This window comes from Pocillopora verrucosa, chromosome 12, assembly GCF_036669915.1.
Source record: "Pocillopora verrucosa isolate sample1 chromosome 12, ASM3666991v2, whole genome shotgun sequence".
NCBI lineage: Eukaryota > Metazoa > Cnidaria > Anthozoa > Scleractinia > Pocilloporidae > Pocillopora > Pocillopora verrucosa.
The window spans coordinates 13,915,841-13,941,451 of NC_089323.1; the positions used below are offsets into that span (position 1 = coordinate 13,915,841).

Consider the following 25,611-nt stretch of genomic DNA (forward strand, 5'->3'; position numbering starts at 1 on the left):
TTTTTTCCTTTTTTTTTTTTTTTTTGTTTTCGTTTTTTTTGTCGTAGGACTCTTTCACTGGGTCCTGAGCGTAACGTTTAAGTTTGCCTGGGCAGTTAACGGTTTTGGGTGTGCCTGACATGAAAGCATTGCAATCCTCTCTGAAGGGGGTAAGGGGTAGAGGGAAGCGGTTAACCGAAAATTTTCATAACCACTCTAATAAGCCCTCAAGGCCAAGGGGCTCATTGATATCTGGTAAAGGGGCGATGCTTAATGAAGACGGAGGAATTTTCAGAGAAGGGGGTGGGGGGGGGGGGGGGGTCCATTAGAGAGCATCTCAATAATGAAGGTTTGCAAAAAAAAGGGGGCTTAAGGCCCATCAGAAAGGGCGTATTATAAAAGGGGCGTATTAGAGAGGGGCCTATTTGAGCGTTTGCAATGGAAGTTTCGACTTCAAGTCGATTGACACTGCAAATTTGTAAGTGTTAAAGACGGCAAACCCATTAACGTAATAACCAAACACACACCAATATGGTGCAAATTTTTAATTCACTTAACTTCAAGACAATACTTTAATATTTACCTATCGTTTCCTGTACTTTCCAGAAGCTTTTAAGTGATTGTCTCGCCAAACTTCTTCTAAATGCAAATTATAAAAATCTTGCAAAAAAATTTAATGCAACTCTTATTTCTGACAATTTTAGTTCTTTAAATATCATTATCAATATTCGATGCACTCTTTTAAATACATTAAATTACATTTAACTCGTTTCATTTACATCATTATACAAATCTTGTGAGACTTAGAAACAACTCTTTCTTTCGACAATAAATTCAACTATACAGAATGCGTATACTGAAATTCGGGTTGCTAAAACAAAAATTAATTTATCGATTGAGCTGAAAACACTAAGGCGCTAAGATCCGCATAATTTTGCTCATAAATTTTGCGCGGTTAAACTCTAAAACCTACTACTAGCCATGTCACGCAACGGGAATGGAAATCACGAAACGAGAAGCTGCAATGAGGAATGACCACAATAGTCAGTCAATTCAGAATTGGTGGACGTTGGGAGCCACATCTTCACGTAAACTTTAAATTAGCTACATGATATGTGCTTTCATCTCGAACTGGATCTGTTCTTTTGGAAAGAAATCTTTTGGAAAGAAATCTTTTGGAAAGAAATTTTGTTCAGTTACGTTTGGTTCCAAATTCTTCATAGTTTTCTTTCAGACTACAATAATTGTAAAATATTTAAGTGGTTTGACAAATTTCATCCCAAAGAAATACTTGAATCAAAGCAGATCAAAAGTTAGGAGACTTGTAGATAACTAAAGTAATTTTGTTCCTCGTAAGGCAGTTCTACTTTGCTTTCGACAACTTTGTTTATAAATTAACCAGGTATAAATTAACCGGGTAACCATTTGTTTGCGAATGGGACTGCATAACTCTTTCACTCCCAAAATTTCATCAGTAAATCCTTAAGAGTCTGCCACATAATTCTTACGTATTTTGGGAGAATTCATTATTGGATCAACTATTAATCCTTTAATTGATATTTTTTTCATTCTCATCAATTGTCTGCTTGATATTATAGACATTGTAAGGAAAAATTCTGTCTATTTACTTATGGGAGAAGAAGAGGTTGAGTACTTCTTAGCTTGCAAACCTCTACGAAAGTCACGCTAGTCACGAACTGGTCACGCAATACACCATTTCGTTACTTTCAAATTTTGGGATTTCAAAAAATGTACAAACTGTTCACTGTTTCGCCATTTCTTGGTATGTTTCCAGTAGCACTTCAACTTCACTTCATTTCAGTTTTGAATACATTCCAGAAAGCATGACACGCATCGCAAGGCATTCACTACAATCCGGTGATCATATTATAAGTAAATTCTCCTAAGGTCAGATGGCGATGTAATCATGTTGCACTGCGGACACAACTTCTTAGCACCCTACAGAAATAACAGAGAATCAGCGAGTGATTAATATTGAAATTCTCTTAAGGAAAATCAAGACAGTTTAAGTGAACAAGTGAAGAGAGAAATTGTATTTGATATACACTAAAGAGCTACCTTACCAGTGTTCTGAGCCAGCACTCCTCACAGTGAACATGCCAACAAGATATCGAAGCCAAGGGATTTGTGTAGGGTTCCTGCAAGGAAATAAGAATAGGCCAATGAGTTTGAAACAAACAAAGGGGAATATAATTTAAATTGAGGAAGAAATTGCAACTCGGCACAATCATACAGTGTAAATAGAACATGCAACTAAACCAAATACCAACCATGCATATCAAACACTTCATTTTCTCAAATTTCTTCATTTCCTATCAGGATAAAAGGAAAAGAGGAAATTAGAAATAAAAATTGTTTTTTTAAAGACAGAAAAAATGGTGCCTAGCCAGACTGCATAGCTAGCAGTTTTGACATTGTGTGCCCCAAAGAAAGAAGGAGTGAAGCTACTAGAGTCTTGGCATGGCAGATAGTTTTATTTATTTATTTATTTTTTTACAATTGTGGTTTTACCACTTATCACTCAGCACACAGAAAATTGTACAGTTTACACAAAATTACCAGCAACACAAGCTAGTGCCCCTCTCGTCATGTTCCTTTTTTAAACAACCCTCTGTATCGTTAAAGACTATTTCTCAACCCTTTTCACCCTAACATCAGTATGCATATTTTCCATACTGTTCTCTGGACATTTCCCAAGGCTCTGACAAGCAGAATTTGTTTCACAAGCAAGGGCTTTTTAGTGGGTGATCATTTCCTTTAATCAATCTTGTGACGTTAATATTTGATTCAGGGGTGACATCTTAAAGAGAAATCAGAATCAGATGCTAGTCATTCTTAGGGGTGAAAGGGAAATTGGTTAATGGTTTATAAATGCTGTTTCTAGGTTCCTCAGTCTTAGCTTACTGACAAATTTAAGTCTCTCTTCTAATGAAACTCAATACTTTTTAACTTTAATTCATATTCCTTGGGTTTATCTAAAGTTTGGACACTCAAACAACTCTCATAAATCACTTAGGAGGATGTCACAGTTGACATTATTATCCTGACAGTAATTTAATTCACCATACTAGCTTCAAACTTCTGCACCTACCATTTCCTTTATGCGAACCTTTAGAGAACTGATAACCAGGTCTGGGTTACCTGTCCTAAAATCAATAAAATATACTTATTGTTGATAATTTTTCTTTTAAATGCATGCAAATCAGGCCTGTTACCATTGGTTTCGCTTTGGAGCAAAAATTATACATTTTTTTTTATACCCAAGATGATGCTTACATGATCTTTACACAAGATGAAGATAATCATGATGTGTAATTTTTGGCCTAACAGAGTAACAGTTTGGGACAATTAATGCAAATACTCAGTAGAATTCTACAGAATCATCCAAACAAGCCTCATGCATACATACATTGTATGTGCAGCCTAAATTTAGTAAATCCACCACAACCATTCCATGCTGTAGCAGACAGTTTTGAAAGTAATAAATCAAAATGTACCATTCACAGCCATTGAATACCACCCAATCACAGCTGAGCAAAACTGTTCAAGAGGTGATGCAATTTCAAACAAGCTTATTGCCTGAAGATGACCAGCAATAAGTAGTGTAGGCATTTCTATAACTTATTCCATTAATAGATGAGATGATCTAATAGGCAGCTGTGCCCGAAAAGGGGCCATAAGACAAAACCTAAACACCTGAGCCTGCATGCAGGCTAAACAGACAGTGGTATGAGGTCTTACAGGCGGCATTAGACTGCCAGTAATAACTAGCATTTCTTGACACCCCAGAAGTGAAAATATGACAATCCACATTAGAATTAATTACATGGTAGATTAAATAATTATGTTTAGCTTCAAGCGTACTCAACAAAATGAACATTTTAGGATATTATTAACAAATGCTGCAGCACATTTGTATCATTCCATTGGCTTGTACAATAATCAAAAATTAATCACCAAAGTGGAGGTAAGCATGCACAGGTGAATAATCGTTTAAGTATATACCACACAGATGCCAAAAAATTAGTTTATTTCTTTCGATATACCAAAAAATGCTCAGAAATTAAACTTGCGATGCATGATTTTGTGTAATCAGCTGCTTGGAGGTTAATACTACTAGCTATTCATTTCCAAATTAGCCAATCAGTGCAAATGAAAAGCACTACCCACTTATGTGGTATATACTAAAACCTTTAACAAAACCCAATAAGCTTAATGGTTTACATGATATAATCACCAATAAATAATGGTTTATAACAGAGAACACTGTGCATAACTTATTTTATGGGTCAAAATAATATCATTATATCAAGCACCATAGATTAACATGAAAATGATTATGTATGCTTACTCATGATCCTTTTCTTCACTATGTTTGTCAGCTTTTGTTTGCATGGAATTATCCTCTAGAGTAAAATCGAAAGCAAACCTGTTTACTACTCACACAGACATATACAAAACTGACACAATTGAGCTGAAAAAGGTTATTTTTACAAATCAATTCCAAAATACAATAATAGCGTATCATGTACCTGTTTGACCCTCAGAGGGCAGTTCTCTCATTGGACTTTTTTTCTCAACAGGAGAATTTTCACCACTGCAATAATACAAATAAGAATACATTTACACATAATTAAGGTTGTCATAGGAAAATTTAATAGGTGTATGTTTTGAACTGAGTAGGCTGCTGAATTGAATTATGCTAACAATATAAATAGTAGTTGTACATGCCTGAATTTTTTTCAGGTCCTATTTACAACTACTAGTTTCAGTAGTGTTCTTAGCTGCGAGGATCTTCCAATTTCATCTCTCCACCGCAGTGCAAATATGTGAATTTTCATATATCTAAATATAAATAGTAATAGTAATATAAACAGAGCTAACCTGATCACTGCTCCCCTGAGAGCCTGTCTGACATTATCTTCATCAGGTTCATCAGCACCACAAGGAATTACATCTGCTTCTGTGTACCTTGTTTCATTAGATCATAAATTAAGGAATGGCAAACACCACTGTTTTCTCCTTTCACAATGAAATACATCATACAGTACATCAAAAACATCATAATTCATGCAGTAACTGATCTTTCCTTACAACTGAAACTTTGCAGATTTTATTACTGAAACCTTGAACAATACTGAACAAATGCCTGTCTAATTGATATATAATGTACATGTAAAAAGGTACAACCACAGTGTAATATGCAAAACTGACTGGCAGAGCTTATCTAACTTTCTAATAAAACCAAGACATGACCAAGAGTATTGCAACTCCTTTTGGATGGTATGCAGGTTACATTCACCCTTAACACCCTAACATCAGTATGTACATTCTTCATACTGCTTTCTTTACATTTCCTAGAGTACTAAAAAGGTGAATTTGTCTAACAATCAAGACCCTCTTTCCTGCTGATCATTTTTTAATCTTTGATTTTGGGTTGATACCACAAGGAGAAACCTAAATGCTGGTCAATTTATTGATTAGGTATCTCCCTAACATTGTTGCCATCCTTTATTACTCCTCGACAGAGAGAAGGACAATAAATCCTGGTTCTAGCATCCCTCACACATGGAGTTATGGTCACCTATTTAAAAATCAACATTCTATAGGATACTGAGGTTTGCCATACTCTTCAGAATCATCTCCGTCTATGTCAAGATCTCCATCATCCTCCTCTTCCCTTTTTCGTTTAATACCTGTTTGAAAGCCTGAAGCTGAAAAAACAAACGACAACATGAAAAACAACATAACTTATATACCACCAAATTTTAACATTCTGTGTATGAGCTTTAACAAACAACATGAAGTCAATTAAAAAGAAAGTCAAGCAATATGCACATTTGTGCGTTTTGAAAAATATTTCCTCTAATATTAAAGTTTGTCGTCTACATGATTGCAAATCTTCTTAAACATTTGACAGCTCATTCTAATCTTCCCTTTTCTATGTGTTTTCCTAATCTTACAAAAACTGCCATTTTTTGGTAACTTCTTCACCCATCACAACAAAAAATTGTGTTTATCCTTAAATCCTGTCAACAAAAAGCATATCATTACCTAACCCCTTTAGAAAGTGACAAAACTCTACCTCTAAAGCCACCTTCCAACAGAGTTGTAGCCCGTATTCTTGTTTGTCCAGCCCACTCATATTCTTCAAAAACATCCTGACCATTGGCATCATCAATGTCATCAACAGCCCTGCCTTCCTTCTGCAGATAGAAATACAACCATCGTTCTTTGGAGAAAGGAGTTACATTACCTCTTACTTTATATGAGCCTTAGAGCAAAGTTAGCTCCTAAACTTCCAAGATTTGATTCTCTCCTCTAGCTGATACACATTTCTTTGTAAATTATTTGTAAAAATTTGGTATTACACCGAGAAAACATTTTCCACTTGATGAGTTTGAATTTTCTCATTACCTGATTACTGGATAATGTATGGATATTACGGGGAAAAATTATGTGTTCATTACTTCTAGGAGTTAAAGGGTTAAATGTATCCACCCTCTGCTGTGTGGGTAACTTCAAAGTGTTGCTATCCCCTGTGAAAGGGTTTAGTCCATATTCAGTCTTTGAAGCTCACAAGTCCTTCCCCTTTGGGGAGGAGAGGCACTTAACAGGTGGGGTAACTAGCACTTCCAACAAACAACAGTGCCTTCTGACCAATGAAAGGCTAACCATTTTCATTTCAATATCTAACATTAATCAGTTACTCTGTTACAGTGGTATTCACCTTTCTTAAGCAAGCTTCTACATGAGAATTTAACTCATCTCCATTCCCATGGATGACTTCTTCACACACAGGACACGTGGTGGTCTTGATTCCTGAGGGTCCTTCCTCTCCAGCTAGAGGTGAGTTCACTGGGGAGCCTGTGGGCATGAGCAAGAAGGTAAGGAAATGGAAAAACACTGCACAAAAGCCACCCTTAACAACATATCAAAGAGGTAGAGTCACTAGTCATGCACAATTACACACATTTCATGATGGCAGGCCGATTGAATTCAATTATCACTGGCAAAAACAGCATCAGGCCAATCTGCTGTTACACTTTCCTTGTACCAGGATACATCAATCTACACCACAATATCCAGCAGTTTCAACAAAATATCATTCAACTGGGTAGTTTAGAACTAAAGGTGGGTGGTTCTGAAGGCCTAATGAGCCTCTTGTTCCAAGGAAGTTCTAAGCTTCCCATGGAATTTGAAAGGTTGAGACTTTCACAGTTGTATTTTTCCCCATTCTGAAGTCCATTACACATATGTAACTTTTTTACATTCCTCAAAGTCCACCAATTTGAACAAATTTGAAGAGAATTACTTGTATAAATTAGGAGTGCAATGACATTTGTGTGAAGACCAAAAGTGGATACAGATCTACCAGCTACATTGCCACAGGACAAACTACCTCAACTAACTCTGGTCTATCCATCAAACTGAACCCTTTACACTTAAACATCAGTATGCATATTCTCCATAATGTTCTCTTTATGTTTCCAATGACAAAGACAAGGTGAATATGTTTAATGATCAAGAACTTCTTAAGCTGGCTAACATTTTTTTCCTTCTTACGACCCTAATATTTTATTCAGTGGTAATATTGCATGGAAAAATTAGAAAATAGTGACTCTTGGAGGTCAAAGAGCTAATATTTGTGACATTTTTAAGGAATGGCATACTTTGAGAACTTCTGGACCTTGTAGGTTTGAGAGAATTTGAGCGGCCACTTCTTGCCATTCTGTTTGCACACACTCGCAAATATGTCTGTTGATAATAAAAGAATTTTCAGTTAATGAGAGTAACAGTACATGTATGTATGATAATCTTTGCTACATCATTTCAGTTAAGCCTTTCACTCCTAAGATCTGATTGTTAATTCTCCCCTCTTGCTGCGACACATTTCCTTGTAAATTAGTTACCAGAATTTGGTGCTAGATTAAGATAACAACTTCTACCTGATACATTTGAGTATTCTCATTACCTGTTTGCTGGATAGTGCATGGATATTGCAGGGAGAAGTTACTCGTGAATCACTTCTGGGATTTAAAGGGTTAACAACTCTTGGCGCTTACAGTGAAGCACCCTCTTAATGCTGCTACCATTATTTCCTTTGTCAGCCATCTCCGCTAGAAGAGCAATCTCACAGCTCGATTCTTTAACTCCCATGAGTGACCAAGAGAAAACTTCTCCTTACAATATCAGTAAAATATCAAGTATAAAAGTGGCGAGAATAAAGCAAAATATAACTTAGGGGACTTAAAGTTGATCCAATACTAAATTCTTCCAAATAATATCAATAGATTGTAAGACAGACAGTAAGAAGAATTACTAATTACATCTTTGAAGCGAAAGGGTTAAAATGTGAAAATTCAATAACCTTTACTGCACTTACCTGTTGTCTCGTGCTGGCTGGTGTGTCATCATGTCGATGGTGGAGATCACGTTTACCCTCTTGCTTAACTTTCTTTTGGAAAGTTTCCCCATTCTAAAAAAAAAAAAAGGCAAAAATTCATGTTGATATTTTGGGTCGTTGAATTCAAAATGATTCCTTTCACTATCATGGTAATACATAAGCTTGCTGAATTCCAAACAAAAACAGAATGGCCACAAGCAAGTGTGGTGCACACTTACCTTCCTTGCTTGTAAAGCAGATTCTCTTTGACTTCTTCTCGGTTTCCTGTAAAAAAAAAAAAGGAATGCAAAATCAGAGCAAATTAGAGTACAAAAATGTCGCTTACATTTTTTTAAAAGTGATTTCCTTTTATTGGAGATGGTTCATTGGTTAATGAGCTGGTCTATGGGTTGAGATGTTCAGGTTTAAACCTGGCCAGGTCATTAGGTTGTGTTCTGAGTGCTGATTCTCCCCTCTAGCTGCTACACATTTACTTGTAGATTAGTAATGAGAATTTGGTGTTAAATCAAGATGACAACTTCTACCAGATAAGTCTGAGTATTCACACTACTCTTTTGCTGGATAATGTATGGATATTATGGGGAGAAGTTATGTGTTAATCACTTCTGGGAGTTACAGGGTTAACTTTTACAGTGCGTTTCTCCACCCAGGAGTATAAATTAGTAGCAGCAAATTATTAGGGAAGTCCGATGAAGTGCTGCAGGGGGGTTAACTTTGTGATGGAGTACCCCTATCTTGTTTCATGATATGGAAACCAAGATAACCTCCAACTGGACGGGCTACTCGGCTCAAGTATGGAATTCTCCTTTTCCTTTTACCTAAAGTCAGTCTGCTTGGTCTCAAAACACAGCTTGCAATCTTAAGTTGAAATTCCTTGCCACAATTTTGCTCTTTAGTGATGGTAAGAAACAGCATTATCTATAACCCAGAAACTAACCTGTTTTCTTCACAGAATCTCTCCATTTCCCAAGCAAAGTGACTTTCCATCTCACCTGGTCTGATACTAGTGCCACAGACAGGACAACATGGTGCTTGACTTGAAGATGACCTCTGTCTTCCTGAAGTTGATAAAAAAAGAGAGAAATGTGTTATAAACTTAGTTAAGAGAAAAGTGATAATTGAGAAAAGGAGGTAACCTAGGATCACATACATTTTTCTTCACTATGCTTTGTGTGATATCAAAAACTTATGCCATCCACTAAACCAATCAGATGCAAAACCAAAACCAATTACAATATCATTGATTATATTTTCAGTAACTCACTGCAGTTTGCATGTGTTCATACCCTATTTATTCAATTAACCCTTTAATCTCTAAGAGTGATCAGCATCTAATTTCTCCATATAATATCACCCTCAAATCACACAGTTAGGTCACAAGAATAAAGGAAATCATCAGCAACTAAAAAAGCTCTAGATTGTTAAAGAAATTCTCCTTGTTGGTAACTTGGGAAAAGAATAGAGAACAGTATGAAGAATATGCATACTGATGTCAGGGTGTAAAGGGTTTAGCACTGACCCTGTTAGTAGGGTAGGTTTTTTTGTTGTTTTGTTTTTTAATTGTCTCTGATACTGAGTTTTTTTTGACTAAGTAAATCAGTAACTATTAGAAACTTAGATTCACCAAGTAGGCTTACATTAAGGAATCTAGTATTCTCTTTTGAGCTGTTATCAAATTCATTGAACAAAAAGGGTAAGTTTCTAAAGAAACTGTGGTGTTGCATCAGTGGGAGAGTATAACAAGGTAATTTGGCATTATCAACAGAGTTGATAACATAAATTGGCCACCATTAAGAGTTTCAAAGCTGATGTTTTGAGCTTTAGCCCTAGCTCATTCCCCAAGTCAAAGGGTGAAAGCTCAAAAAGTCAGCTTCAAGACTCTTAACAGAGGCCAATTTACGTTATTAACTCAGTTGATAATACCAAGTTACCTCAAATTCATTGGATTGCATTGTGCGATGTACTGTAATTTAGACTTTGTATTAAAGATTAAAGGAAAAGTAACAAAGCACCCAGGGTCCTTAACCCTTACAATCCCAAGATTCATTTGTAATTCTCTTTTCTGTCTGTGAAACAATTCTTATAATGTTAGTATGGAGAATTTGGTATTGGATCAACTAATAATCCTCTAATTGATATTTTTTTAATTTTCATCATTTGTCTGCTTGATATTCTTTTGATATAGATTAATCGATTAAACACAGTGATCTGTAATTTGCCAGTAGTTTTCTTTGGTGGAAAAAAAAAACAAAACAAAACAAAACAAAGAACTCAGAATACTGTGATAACACAGCTCTTGTAGCAATTACACGAGGTACACACAACCACCATTTTTTAGCAAAAGGTTAAGAAAAAACTCTATAACCAATAGAAAGGCAAAAGCTACAAAAACATGTGTTAATTGACTATTCCTCCACTGGTTAACCATCACATCACAGGCTAGTCGCACCTACGTGTGTGGTTGGTATAGACTGATTTCAACTACTAATGCAAACTTTGTACACGAGGCTTCCTTACATCACACTAGCCGCAAAACAAAGAACACCATGTGAAAGGATATTATCTTGGAATCAAAAGTAATAATAATTAAGCATTTTTCTTCCTTTTATTGTTAATGTGTTACCTTACTGAATAACCTTAAACACTAACATGTGTACAAAATAAACATATCCTCAACTCTAAAACAGAAGTGACTCTCCTTATTTACTGCTACGTGTACAAATCACTGTATGTAGAAAGCTGATGTTTCTGTTAACTCAGACACTTCAACACCCTAACAGCTTCCAAATTCTCCATACTCTATTCTAATATATTTCCTTTGATACCGACGAGGAGAATTTGTTGGACTATCAAAGCTTCTTAGGTTGGTGATCCTTTAATTTATTCTTACAATTTTAATGAATGATTCAACAGTAGAACAGGGAGAATAAATTACGTGCTGGTCTCTATCAGGATTTAAGGGGTCAGAAAAGCAATAGCAAGTCAGAGCAAAACTTTATAAGACATTCAAAAACCTGTAAGGTGAAAATATACAGCAGAGGATAATGAACCCAGAAACCTAACACTCTGCAAAGCAGAGTAGCTAAATACAAACAACATTCTCAAGAAGGAAGAGCAGTAACTAAGAGATATCAAATATAAAGCCCACAATATACAAAAGGAAGGGAAGTGAAAAAAAAACTACTATATTAACATTATCTTGTTCTAAAGGAGTCAAACAGTTTTGACAAGAAAAATGACCACATGGTCTAAGAACTTCCTTTTGCAAACAAACACAAGAAAAGAAGGAGCTCAGCATCTTTCGTAAACACAGAACAGTCACTCAACACCTATTTTTACATCACAGAGTCAATATTCACCAACATTGTAAACAGCCACCTTCACTGTGTATTTTGATATGTGAGTATATTTTATGGAAAAAACTAATAACAAGGGTGGTATTCTCCCTGGGAGATCTTATTTTACATAATTTTCATCTGTTTTTGTCATAAACTTGACATATACAGAACACCATTGTGTCAAAGGAGATGCTATGGAAACTAATCTTTTTTTCACCAAAAATTTCTTTCTCCTTAAACAAGGCTTTGCGTGTGCCACACAAGACAATAAAATAAATTTGAGCACACAGCTTTGGCAAGAGTGAAACAAAAACATGAAAAGGTTAGCAACATGAAAAGATGATCACCTTACACTGCACGAGCAACTTCTGCTTGTCTTAGTAATAATCACAAATTATTCCCATTATTGAAAGGTGTAAACATGTGAAAAAACTCTTTGAGAATATTAATCCACAAAAAACAATGGCTGGGACATTAATTCAAGAAAATACAGACAGTTTGGTGAGAACTCTGACAAGTGTTGTAAATGTACTGTGGTATACAATTAAAAATAAAGAATTTTTTGTAGAGCACGCTAAAACTGAAAGACTGCAACAACTGCCTTTGGCCATGAGGAGAAACATTAAATGCTGCACTTAATTGAAATGTAAAGCAAAACAATGAATAGAAACTGCTCTCATTTGATACATCTACATGAAAAAGGAAAAATGTAAGAGGCTGTTTAAGTAAAAATCTAAAGCTTATGACTGATTTAAACTGGATGTAAAATTAAAAATAGTACAGAAAGTGTATCAGGTGACTTGGCATCTAACCAAGTAAAGTTCAAATTTCTAAGTTAATATGAAAAATAAAATGTTCCAAAAAGAATTGGTTGTGGTTGTGGGCGACTCTTAATGACAAAGGTACTGGCTAAACACTTTGTTGTTGGTCATTTAAATCTGATAATCCTAAACACGATAGAAACAACAAGACTCTGTAAAATTAGCTCTTCTTTTTAACTCAAATAGGAAAAATGAAGAAGACAATAGAACAGACAGCATGAATAACTATTTAGCATGCAGGTGTAACTTGCAAATGGAGATGAAACTTGTTATATCAGTTAAACAACGCCACTTCACTTAGAGATGTTAAACTTATGGTTTACACTTTTATTTCCGTAAAGAAGCTAGTTTGCTTCTTTAGAATCCTCTTGAAAAAACATAAATTGAAAGTGCAATTTATTTGCTAAAAAACAGGAGAATAAAGAGTGGGTCCTTTTCTATGCTATGGAAACAAGAAGAACCAACAAGCATTTAGCATTGTTATGTTAATGACCATCTGCTTTTTGAGTCCTGTTGGAGTATATTACAAATCATCTATTTCAAACATATCTCAATATTTACAATAAGCAAGAAAGGGCCGAATTTAATCACTAGTTTCACAGGAAATTTAATCACACCATCTTTCCCGACCTGCTTCCCCTAACACCAACACTCCATGAATCAACTCTATTGAAATATATTTGAACAAAATTCAAATTACCACACATCTGGGAGGCTGTTTGAAAAGTGTATTTGCAAATTAATAGGGAATAATTTTTCAAATCCCTACAAGCTGCAAAATATATTCCTTTTTCGTGAAACTGAATTGATTACCAGCACCAGTTGACATGTTTTCTTATTTTTGGCACCCAAACAGGAATATTTTTCTTTCTGCAGGTCCCCAAACACCTCTTAATTTTCCATTTCATTCATGAGCACCAGTTTTTCAAAGGAAAATGATGAACAAACAACAATGAGCAGCTAACGTCACAATAGTTTGAAAATGTTCAAAAATACCTTCAGGACTGATTTCTAAGAAGTGGAGTTAAAGCAGGATGGAAAAAAATTTTATTTTAATCTTCTGTTTTAACTCAACAATTTCTGGCAGTAATACACATATTTATCAATAAATAAACTGCTTTTTAGCACTTTTCACCATGAATTTTAAAACCATTTAGCAGGAGAACTTTCTGACAATAAAATGCTGTGAATTTTCCAAACACCTCACAATTAAAAACACCAAAAACAAAATCATCTAGAATGTTTTGGCTGTCGCTGCATAATAACCAGATTTAACAAAGCTTCCTTCTGACCAGATGATTTAAGATGCTTAGTGTCATAGTAATAAAATTTACAAACCAGACAAAAAATTAACTACTGGTTAAGTCACCTTCTAAATGGAAGAGTTCAAAATGAAATTCAATTTATTTTTAATATACATGTAAAAAATAATAATGTAAGTACTCTCTTTTACTTGCCTTTAGATTGCATTTCCCCATTGCTGTCATCATCTTCAGCTTCACTACCTTTACAGCATTCAATCTGATCCGCATGTTCTCTCTTGATGTTTACAGTCTCAATATTACTGTTATCAGTCTCATCATGCGAGCTGGCCCTTCTCATTGGGCTGGGGCTTTTTGTTTGATCTCCAATCAGTCGTGTTTCACCATCCTTATCAGGTTTTCTTGGAGAAATCCTGTCCTTCAAACCCCTTTCTAAGTTTGTTTCTTTATCTAGTTCAGAGTTTTTGTACAAGCTATCGACATGGTGTTCTCGTTCCAGCAAGTTTCGTGGATGTTGCAAATGATGAAAAGGGAAGGCATGTTCAGGTGGCACAACCCTGCGGAATGCACCAGTGCCATTGAATACAGCAGTGGGTCCACTTGTTTTGTGGAGAAGCCCTCCACCTAAGTGGTGATGCATTTGAATAAAATGTGGTCCATATTCGTGAGGCATTCTTTCAGTGTAATGCTCTGAGCCAGGGTAGAGAGCAAGATGAGAGGATCGATGCTGGTAGTGGGTTGAATTCAACACCATTCTGTGCACAGCTTCGCCATCAATATAGCGGTTTGATGGCGATGAGTATATTGCATGGTAGTCGCTCATTGGTCCAGGAGAAGAAGCAGTGGAACGTGCAGCCTCAGCAGTTGATGCTAGTACCATAAGGGCAGGAGACGTCAATGGATTTGGGATGTATGCTGGGCCACTCAGCTTCTCCATGTGAGGACTGTCTAACAATTTACAAAAATAAACACATGAAAAAAGCCATTCTCGCATTTAAGTCTAGAGCTATTACAGAGTTGAAAATATCTGTGTTTCCCAATTTCAATAACTGGGAAGATTAATACTTTAGATTACATAAGTAAATTATCTTGGAGTTATGGTTTCTACCTTGAAATCAGTCTAAACCTGGATAGTTTTTAATAAAATAAAATAAAATAAAAAACACGACTGATTCTGCTTCAAAGTACAAAACTTCAGCTGTAAAATGGGTTTCAACTGAATATTGCTTTTCACAACAAATAAGACCACAAAATTTGTAAGGGTAGCCACTTGTAAAAAATATATTAACAGTAATAAACACCAAAACCTCAATCATAACAGAAATTTACTTCGTACATCAGCATGAGTTTGTTAGCCAGACATCGTCTGCGGTCGCACGGCTCCTTGCTTCGCGCGTTCAAACTGTTTAAGCTTCTGTCAGCTTAGTCTTCTTTCGAAATAACAAAATATCAATCTTTCCTGAATCTTCCTGCATTAATGAATTCCAATTTTCTGGGAGAGGCCGATTGTGTATTTGAGCGGCCAGTTGTAGGGCTACAGATGATAAAATCCTGATTAGCACACTCGGATCGAGTAAGTTTGCCAATATCGAAAATTGCTAATAAAACGAAGAGCTTTGTAAACCACTTAGGTCGATCGGAGATGTGTATCGACTGCAGTTGCTGAACACGATTAACAGGCGATAAAAAATAGTCCTTCCACAGCCACGTAGAAGTAATTGCAAAGGTTCAAGTGGCAGATTGAGCTACGTTCACCGGAAGATGCGGTAGATTCGAAAAAGATACGATCCTCTCCTAAGAAGAAAGAACAGTAAACTAACCCCTACAGCTGGTGTAGTCGGGTTTTATTTTGAACCTACAGAGCATGCGTACTAAGCTCCTACATCTCGTTTCCATGATAGCAGGGTGGAAGTCAATAAATCCTGATAAAGACTTCTCGCCCGGCCCAAATTTCGGCCGAGAACATAAACAAAATAAGATCAATTTTGATATTTTCAAAAGAACCTGCTGGCTGGCTTCTTAAACTAACAGTCCACGGTGATATTTTCCAATTCACATAAACATCCGGACTTCAGAGTTGAAGTTTAATAAAAAAAATCTTTGTTAAAACACCTCGGGGAAATTGACTTATTTAGCATCATTTGCGATTCAGTGGCAAAAAAAAAATTATTCAAAACTACAAGCGGGTATTTGCTCACCAAAGAATTAATTTGCAAATTTTGCGAAGTATAGACAATAAACACCTCACGAAAAGGAACGCAAATTAGGTTCTTCAAGGAAAATTCTTGTGGCAAAGAAAAGGTTTTATCATTCGTTTGAGGTGCCATACAAACCTCGACTGAACGCTTTAAACAAATGCTAAGCAAATGGTATTGAAGAAGTGATAACAAAGTTATTTTTAATGAACAAAACTGGTGAAAGAGCACTTTGTTTGTAGTGTTCTTGCTATCTAATTTTTACCAATTCACGGGCGATGGCATAACTTCTCCGCCGAAAGCAATTAGCCAAATCTTGTCGCGTTTTCCGGCAGTTAAACCGAAACTCTCTATATCAATTAGTTCCCTGGTGTTTGGTAGAAGTTTCCGTCTCTAAATATTTATTAAATGAAGAGTTCAGTTTGTCAGAGAACAGGATATGAGATTGGAAAGCGATCAAAGCCCTCTTGCGGGCATATTGCGCTCGGGGGCCTACAATTTAACTTAATTTAAGTCGGCAGAAATTTTGCAAAGTAAAGAAGTATTCACAAAATGATACATTGTTTTTTTTTCTTAAGCTAGTGTTCTTTGGGGAATTTTCGGTTAGTTAAAAACAGAGCCGCTTCTCTAATTTGTCAATTAAACATTTCAAGTTCCTGTCTTTTATCGGGCCAGACATATTGCTCAATTCGCAATATATAATTTCAAAGTGTCTATTATTCAAAAGCGACCTCATTCGGCGGGCGTAGACCGACAGCAAAAGTTCAAAAACTAAAGAATCATATCGCATTTTTTCTTGATGAAAGATCCTGTCGCGCTTCTATTGAAAGCTTATATTTCATCTTTGAATAGCATGAGAACATTTTGAAGCTTCGCCTGAAAATTTCAGGAAAAAATTGCCGAAATGGATTCTACTTTATTTACGACGCGCGCGCTTAATTCAGTTGAGATGAAAGAAACATTAAACATCGCCTGTACCTTAAGTGCCGGTTTAAATGTTAAAATTATAATCAGGAAAGGAACAGTGGCGCAGCTTGACCAATTTCTATGCTAATTAAAGTTATTTAAACTGAGAATATACTTAACAAGAGATTTTTCCTTATTGAAAATAAAATTTGTAAGGAAACCCTTCGTTTGCGAGACCCCTTACGGAGTGAAAATTTATGAAACGCTACTTAATTGTTTATCGACTCCGAACTTCTTTGAAAAAAGGCAATGATTTGAAAAATGGACTCCAAAGTGCTTTCGCTTAGCAGAGGATTTAACGACAAATTAGGAAGAAACTCCTTCCGAATCATCCGCCCGCATTCAAGTAATGAGACTCAGAGAAAATGCGTTAAGAATTTTATTTTTGACACGTTTAAAGAAGATGTATATTTTTGGAAGCGTCAAGCGTATCCGAAAAAAAAAATTTTTTTCGCCATTACAAAACATGATTCTTTGACAAAATAGTTATTGTTAAATTGTGCAGTGTGTATTAAAGACTAAACTTCCGTAAAAGTGAAAAGTATCAATGCCCACGCAAAGGAAAATTTGCTTCGCGTTGTTCCAAGATACATCGTGTAAACACACAGTTGGAAAGAAGTTGTACTGGACTATGACACGAAATGAACTTTTTTATTTATCGGAAGGAAGCCCTCTTAACAATACAGAAGCGTCGTGCAGAGAATTCGAGGTCCATTTTGGCATCTTTCACTCCAAAGTATTGGCCAGTAAATTCATATTTTCCTGTCGACGGCGAGTTTTAATTCAGAAATTGAAAAATGAGAACTAATTGCTCCTTGATGGTAGCGGAGTCCGAAAACGTACGCACCATTTAGCTACTTTTGAGCAATTTAACATCAACTAAACTCTTTTAAGACAAATTTAAATTTTCCAGCTGCCATAGATGTTTTTGTTCGGCTGGAATGATTGTATTATCATGGTTAATAAAGCAAAATTAATCAAAGGTACATGCCTTTTGTTTGCATTATCCAAACACTGCCTATTGGAAAACTAACCCACTTTTTCAGTTAACTCTAATAGGTTCTCTGTACAAATAAAACACTTGCATAACAACCGTTCCAATTTACAAATTTTATAGTAAATTTGGCGTGTTAAATTCCTGTTTACAAAGTTAGTATACAGTGGATCATATATTTATTTCTTTTCCTCTGGCCACGCCGCAAGAATTAAATCGAAAAGAAGGCGGCCCGGTTTTAAGGAAAGATATTATATTGAATCATTTTCGCCGGGGCCGAAGTCTGCAAAAGTGATAAACTGCTTTCGCGATACACCTGTCATCGTAACTTTCAACACGCAACTCATTTACAAGTCTAATATAAATCTGTTGAACCTTTTTTTCGGCTTAAGTCATTTTCAGTGCCGCGAACTGAATTATTTTCCTAAAAATTATACTATTCTTGCATTAAAACCAACGGTCTTTACCTCGGTGGAGAAAGGCAATCTACACCTCCTGTAAATATCTTGCTTGGAGCTGCCATTAGGAAAGTATCTGCAGTTTCCATTTTCTATCTAGCAGTGTGAGTTTAAATCGATCGCAGTCCATACATAAAACTAACCAATTAAGAAAAACGAAGTTAACTCCGTTTGAAAGTTTTCATCTCATAAACTCTCATTACGCCGGCTTAACAGCCTCTGAATAGGCTTTTTAAAGCTGTACTCACGTTCAAAGAGATAAAGTTATTAAGTGTTTTCCGCAAGCCTGTTTTAGTTCGATAAATACCGAGCCATTCCGCTCAAGACAAAGGCTGGACATAGAGAGAAAATCGATCTGTCAGCGAAAGAGAAAACTGTCTTACATAAGAATATTAACCCCACGAAAATATCGCGAGCTGTCGGCTTAATTTCATAAACAAGTGGCTTGTTTGGGTTAGAGCAGGAAGACTTTTTTTTATGAAGGGATACCAGCGAGTTTTTGTTATAATCCCTGCGCTTTTAATCCATCGCCCTTAAATTGCCACGAGTGATGAAAATGAAACTTTGCAAGCAGTGAAAATAACTGAGAGCAGAAAATTAAAGTCAGAGAGCGAAGCTTTCCCGCGGAAGAGGGAATTTCGCGCACAACCTAATTATCTCACGAATCTCGGACTTTTTCTTCACCGAAATTTAATAACAAAAAATTTATTAACCGCCCTCAGTTAAAAAGCGATTGGGAATATCATCGCTGAGCTCTTTGAAGTGTAAATACTCTTTTATGCAAATTACTAACGGTATCTTGCCTGTAAGCAATATAATTACCTTCAATCTAAGAAAGCCATGTGGCGTTAAATAGATATGACTAGCACTGGTCTCATCACGACATTGAACCGCACTGCCTGACTGCACTGGAGTTACTTAGCAAAATCACGTACAGTTAAAGGCAATTGTCAAATTTCGTTTAGTCATAACGGGTGATTTTTTTTTAAGGAAAAAATTTAGAAGATAAACGGCAACAAGACACAGTTTTTGGCCGGAAGGCATCTATAAACGTGGATCAGCAAAAAACGGCGAGGGAAATATGAGCACTACAGTAAAAATACAAGTACTGCTTAAATTAAGAACCATGCGATTTGCTTTCCGAGGAACTCGCTTTTTTCGAGTGAAAAATGAGAAGCAGCTCAAATTTAATGAGTGTTTCTTTTAAGGATTATTTTGTTTTTATCAATTGATGATCAAAACGCTGCTTTTTCTGTTATCAGAGGTAGAATTTACTTAAGTGTATGGGTAAATTAGCCAAAAAGCCCTGAGCAAAATAAGCAAAGATGAAAGAACTCCTTTGATGTAAACCGACCCTACTTTGATTAAATTTTGAGCTTTTATGGACTGGACTTACAGGAAAGGTGAACAAACGAGTGTGCATAAATATTTGAACTATAAATCAGACCGAGAAGTAAAGGAAAATGCTGTGGAAACATTTAGGATCAAATTTAAAAAATATGTAACCGAAAATTGTCGCAACTGACGCAATAGGAATTCTCCACTTTGGTACAGAAGAGTGGTTTTTTGCGCGAAATTCCTCAAAAATCCACTGCGCTGAAAAATTCAAATAATTGCAATAATCAGTCGAGTAATTCGTGACTTTCGCTCAGCAATCGAGTCAATTGTACTCGCAATCGGTTTTGTCTTAATCTTTATTCAAGGTGTCAAAAGATACGCTTTGGAAAAGAAGTTCGCGTCTCTACACGAATAAGCGCGATGTTTGCCTCGCCTAAATAATATTTGTTTTCCTGAAGGCCATTTAATTATCTCCTTCAGCTTAAACACCTCTTATTTAGAAGATGAATACACTACCAGACCCAATAATATCGAGTGATCTTGCAAAACTACAGTTTCCTTCGAGGTATACAATTTTCGACTACAAGGAGAAAATACTTTGACTGAAAGAAATCCATTAATTTTTGAAGGGTGTGAAACTACAAAATTAGCCACGGTAAAAGAGCAATTCCGTTTGGGCCACGAGGGTTTTAAAATCATAATAACATAAATAAAACTGTTATCCCATTTATCTTCATTCAAAAAAAATTCGAGGAAAAATTGGGGAGTTATAATTTTGAAATGGTGTATAATAACGCAGTACACAAAGAAAAGGCAAAATACCAACTGTTCATTTTGTCGTTCCGCCAGCTTAAAATCGGCGATATTTTTCATTTTTAATCATGCTTCAGCATCAGTCTTACCTGTATTCGAGTCACTTTATTAACTCTCGACTCACCTCTGTGATAGCGTATGAACCTCGTTGTCTCTCTATAAAGTTGCTGCTTGCTCGTCTTCAGTCTAATGCTAGGGATACGAAGCGTCAGATACTTACGCGTGTTAATGTAAGTGATTATTCAACTGTGGCGCTGCCCAGGCAACGTAAGATATGTCATTCAACATTTTTGTGGCGGGCTATAAATCAGTTATTGTGTGCGACAAACTAAACAAAAGGTACTATTTATTACCAGTCGAAAAATAGGTTTTCTTGCCTAGATTAATGCTTAAAATCATTGCTTGACTTGAAAAATTAAATATTATAGTAAGAGATTGGAAAAGCGCACAACTTGGGGATCAGCCAATAAGGGGGGTAGGAATTAGAGGAGGAATCGTTTTCAAACATTTTCTGCTTCGCTGTCAGTCAGACTGAAATATAGTTAATGTCGTTTTCTGGCGATTTTGATTCTAAGTAAGAAAGACTTGAGTTTCGCACTCACTGGCGATAATTGATTCAAGGCCATTCTTCGCTGTGTAAACATCGCTAATCGCCGATCAATAGCAGAGTAGAAGTTTGCTGGTAAAGATCTTTTACCATTCGTCAACACAGTACTATCTAGCATTTCTATAATTTCTTGCAGCATGGTAGAATGGTGACTGGCATTCGGTGGTCTGAAATTTAATGAAAGCTGACAAATTTGACGAGTGGAATTTAAAATTATAAAACGAACGACATTCTACCACTGCTAGCTACTGCTGACAAAATGATTGCGATGACCCGATGTAAAATGATCAACGACTATATTAACCGTGGGTGCTTTGAATTTAAGAAATGGTTCAGTTTGTTTAACTTAAATCTCACTGACAACTGAAGTGAAAAATGAGTGAAATTTGGGTCGTCTTAATATATCAAATGAATGAATGTGAAAGAAGGTTTTAGAAATAACCAAAATAAACATTTTGCTGGAATTTGAATGAGACGTTCATTAAACTTGACAATTGTAAAACTGTTCGTGAGTTAAGGAATCGTCCGGCAAAAATCTTCGTCAAGGTAAATTTTTGAAAAACATAGGCTTAGCTGTTCGTGCCTATTTCGGACGGCTTCGTTTGAAACTGAATCCGTATAAAGATTATGCAAGAAAGGCATGTCAGTGCAGATGTGAAGAAGAAGGTGTGTAAAGTCAGATCATTTAAAGGATTTTCCTAGGAAGATGGTCACCTAACACATGCTTTTATCCTCGGCATGCCAAGTAGCTTTTGCCCATGCGAAAAAATTAGAGGCTAACAAACTTCCAGCCCGTTTTCTACCTCATTTCATTTCATAGGGCTGAATTTAGCTCAAAGCTACGTTTTCGACTTCGCTGTCCCCATTGTGCCCTCTACTCCGACCGATTTTTCTAGGTTGGACATTGTATGTTTGAAAGAAAACAGGTTCCGAAAACTGAGTTGTGAGCCTGAGGAAAATATCAACCAAACCGTGGTATCGCTCTGGTTAATGTCCGACCGCCGCCATGTTTGGCATTTTTCTTTAGGGCCAATATGGAACTTCTCGTGAACTACCCGAGAACTTCCACGCGAAGGTAGTCTTAATGGTGTTGGCACCTTATTAGCACATCATGTATCTCTAACTATCTGTCAGATGGGAAGATCTTAGCGAGCGAAAAACCTTACTGCAACCTTTAAATACAAACTGAATGCAGAAAATATATGGCGCTGAGATGATCTCTTTTTTGGAATCTCCTCCCTGTTCTTAGTGAGCTACGATCCTTTTCCTCAGCCCCTCGTAAAAGGCTCCAAGTAAATGGCGATATTCCTTGCATGAATATTAAAAGTAAAATATTGCTGATGCTAACAGTGTGCAAGATGCTTGCTGCGTATCATATCAGCTTAGACTGCATGAGCCTTAGCGGCTCACGAAAGAGTTCTCTTTACCACAAAATAACAACAGCGGTTTCACTGAATAAAAGCCTGTTACTAGCGGTCTATCACCATCTGAACATATATCTTACCGGCGTCTATTTGGTCTGCGAACTACATGGCTCTCGTGTTTGGGTTTCGCCTTACGGCGCAGCTGCCTTTTATACCATCGGCAGTCTCTGTCACAGACCTCGTTGGGTTCGAATCCCTAATTTTTTCCGTTTGTCTTCCACATCTCTATTTATTTCAATATTTTGAACTTGTTGTTCAGTTTCCTTTGTTTATAGTGAAACCGTAGGGGAAGCCTTTTCAAGAGGCAGTCGTTAGTTTGTGAGTAATTCAGTAATTTCCTTTCATCTGAGCAGTGTGCGTTTGTGTTTGTTACGCCTTTTTCTATCTTCCTAAAACTGTGTCTTTTTAAGGTTAAAAAATTTTGAAATTAGTTGAGGCAGTATACGAGAGCTGGAAACTAAAGCTTTTCCAGTCTTTAGTCTTAATAACCAGCTTTTAATTTAGCAATGACTTCGTGGGCATAAGACTGACAATCGCCTTTAAAAATTCTCTGTGTAACTGCTTAAACAACATTGAATGTATTAAAGAACATTGTTTAAATAACAACTTCCACCATAAACGATGAATTGGATAAGTCTAAACTGTAATACAGCTGAATGTATGAAAAGAAGAATCTTCGTTCAACTTGAAGAACGAGAAAATCCTTGCAGTGAATTTGGCAATTATCATAAAGAACAAGGAGACATTTGTGGCCCGTAATTCGTTTTTTGGAAATCAGTTTTAGCTTCGAACAGTCGTTTAAACTAAAATCGACTAAAGCTTTAAACACTTTTAGCATTTCACCGCTAACAATTTTCATCTTAATAAAATTTTAAAAAACTTTTCACTTACTCTACCAAAATCCCGGATTTTTTTCTTATGCAGGCTTTTGATAACAAAAGAAAAGAGAAAACTTTTTCAATAGCGTACCGCAACTTAACACTAAAAACTTCAAAACGCTCTTTTTTTAGCAAACTATCAATTATCTCCCGGAAGCATTTGGCTTAATTTTACAGTAAAATTGATTAACTGTCCACTTTGTTTAGGATTTCGCTGGCTTTTAGTAAGAGTAACTATATTTGCCTCCAGTCATATAGCCTTTAATTGAACATTTATAAAACAAAGCGACTTTAGTTTCGTCTCCATATGTCTTGAATGTAGTCAGTACGATTTTGTAAAAGAACGCGTCTAGGTAGGAAGTAAACTTTATTGTCTCGGGTATAAAAAAGGTCGATGAATTGTGCGTTAACAGATGTTTCACAGCTCTTGCCTTTTTAACATTTCAAAGATCTTTTTATTTCGTGGGTGGTTGTAATTGATTCATTTAACATCGTTATCCGTTTGCTGTTCATTTGAGGAGTTTTAGCATTTTGCCTCAAGCAAAATCCTACATTAAAGATGACCAAATGAAGTAGAATTTTGGCTTCGAGTTCTAGAGATTTTTTAAAACAACTTTAAGCCACACCCGTTTCACAACCTCTTCCCAGAAATGAGTTTGTAAGCAGTTTTAAGCGAAATTTGGCTTTTTTGGAGAAACATTAGTTACCCCAAGACATTTTAACCTCAGACATAGTTCTTACCAATCAAATAATTAGTCTAAAAAGTATTTATTTTTTTAAGTGTTTTCAGCTACTTTCATTAAAACCACAGTCACTTATATAATTTTTTCCTGTCTAACCTCAGGCCAAAGTCTTACAATACAATAGAAACATGGCCACGTTTTAACTTGATGTTCTGACTTTTTTTGAAGCTTTATTTCACCGTAAGTCCGAAGAAAACCAATTTTTGAAAATACGCTTTACTGTTCGAAATTATTAGGAAGCGAGTAAGTGCATCTATGAAAACATTGTAATATGAGTTTACCCAGTATTTTGCAGAATTTGTAGATCAAAATTCAAACTTAAAGCATGAAGTAAAACTATTACATTTTGTGGATGTCGTAAATACTTCTATTCAATCCGTTGAGTTGAGTAATTCTTAAGTTGTTTTTAAATTAAGTGAATTATAGAAATGGCTAAAAGTTTTGTTTTCAAATTATAAAAGCGTTCTTACAGTAAAAAATATTACACGTACGTTCAAACTCTTTCACCTTATGGACGAATATTAGATTTTTCAATTACCTAGTTTGTCAAGCCCTCTGAAGATTTAAATCAGTATTCTGTTAATAGTTTACGAGGGATGTAGATTGACCTCAGGGAAAATTCTAACAAAATAAATGAAAAAAGTCAAGTTGTTTTCCTTTATTATTGCTGTAGTTTGAATCTTATTAAAACCGGTCTTTTGAAAAGCTAACACCCGAGGATATTTTGCTCTTAAGCTCGTTTTGTTTAACAAGTGTGACGATACTTTTTTCCTCAACTCAATCAATGAATTGTAACAATCATCCATTTTCTTATGATATCTCTTAACAAAGGATAAGCATTTGTAGAACAGGCGCTTTGTTTCTATTGTATTCACTCGGGGGAAAATTTTGAAAAGCGAATGCTTACGTTTAGATGTTTAGGTATAAGAAACTTTAAGTGTGGTTTCAAACTATTTATGGCAATGCCAGGTGAAATAGGTTCTTTCATATTATTCAGATTACTTCATCACAAAAACCAAAATTACTTTAAGAGCCCAGTGAATTTGGTAAGGATCAGTGTTATTAAAGGTGAACATACCTTTGGGATGAAGTCTTTTAGAATACTTTATCTAACAGCACGGAACCCACTGGAACTACTCAGTCAAAGCAAAACTCACCTCCTATACGACTTATCTAAACTTAAAATAAATAACACTAAGCTTTAATATTTACAGAAAGTATTTCTGCAAATAGTAATTTCCACATAACCCTTAAGTTGTGTACCGTCAACTTTCTACCCATTTGATGTTTACAATGAACTATCAAACAAAGTCAAATGAAAATAAAAACGCATTTTGAGTACAAAGGACGTATTTGAGAGAAATTTA

General features: G+C 35.8%; 1 protein-coding gene across 6 annotated transcripts; it reads right to left on the bottom strand.

Moving 5' to 3' along the window:
• Positions 1 to 509: 509 nt before the first annotated feature.
• On the bottom strand, positions 510 to 25,407 carry LOC131783721 (E3 ubiquitin-protein ligase RNF220-like). 6 transcript variants are annotated; one of them, XM_066159161.1, is made up of 17 exons: positions 23,515 to 23,583; positions 20,717 to 20,784; positions 14,024 to 14,776; positions 9,345 to 9,465; positions 8,626 to 8,671; positions 8,387 to 8,479; positions 7,674 to 7,758; positions 6,731 to 6,867; positions 6,086 to 6,206; positions 5,615 to 5,714; positions 4,885 to 4,971; positions 4,533 to 4,597; positions 4,352 to 4,406; positions 3,092 to 3,146; positions 2,271 to 2,312; positions 2,064 to 2,138; positions 510 to 1,938 (listed from the first exon to the last, which is right to left on the bottom strand). In XM_066159161.1, the coding sequence occupies exons 3-17, from the start codon at positions 14,763 to 14,765 to the stop codon at positions 1,867 to 1,869; spliced, it is 1,896 nt and encodes a 631-aa protein (XP_066015258.1). In that variant the 5' UTR covers positions 14,766 to 14,776; positions 20,717 to 20,784; positions 23,515 to 23,583; the 3' UTR covers positions 510 to 1,866. The 6 variants fall into 6 exon arrangements, with proteins under 6 accessions (XP_066015258.1, XP_066015259.1, XP_066015256.1 ...); XM_066159162.1 differs by lacking the exons at positions 20,717 to 20,784; positions 23,515 to 23,583 and adding an exon at positions 25,323 to 25,407; XM_066159159.1 differs by lacking the exons at positions 20,717 to 20,784; positions 23,515 to 23,583 and adding an exon at positions 15,165 to 15,683 and having other exon boundaries at positions 14,024 to 14,772.
• Positions 25,408 to 25,611: the final 204 nt, after the last annotated feature.

Coding starts and splice junctions, on each gene's coding strand:
- LOC131783721 (XM_066159159.1), bottom strand. Junction 7,759..8,386: donor CAGCCAGCACGAGACAACAG/GTAAGTGCAGTA, acceptor TATTATCAACAG/ACATATTTGCGAGTGTGTGC. Junction 5,715..6,085: donor GTTGGAAGGTGGCTTTAGAG/GTAGAGTTTTGT, acceptor TTGTTTTTTCAG/CTTCAGGCTTTCAAACAGGT.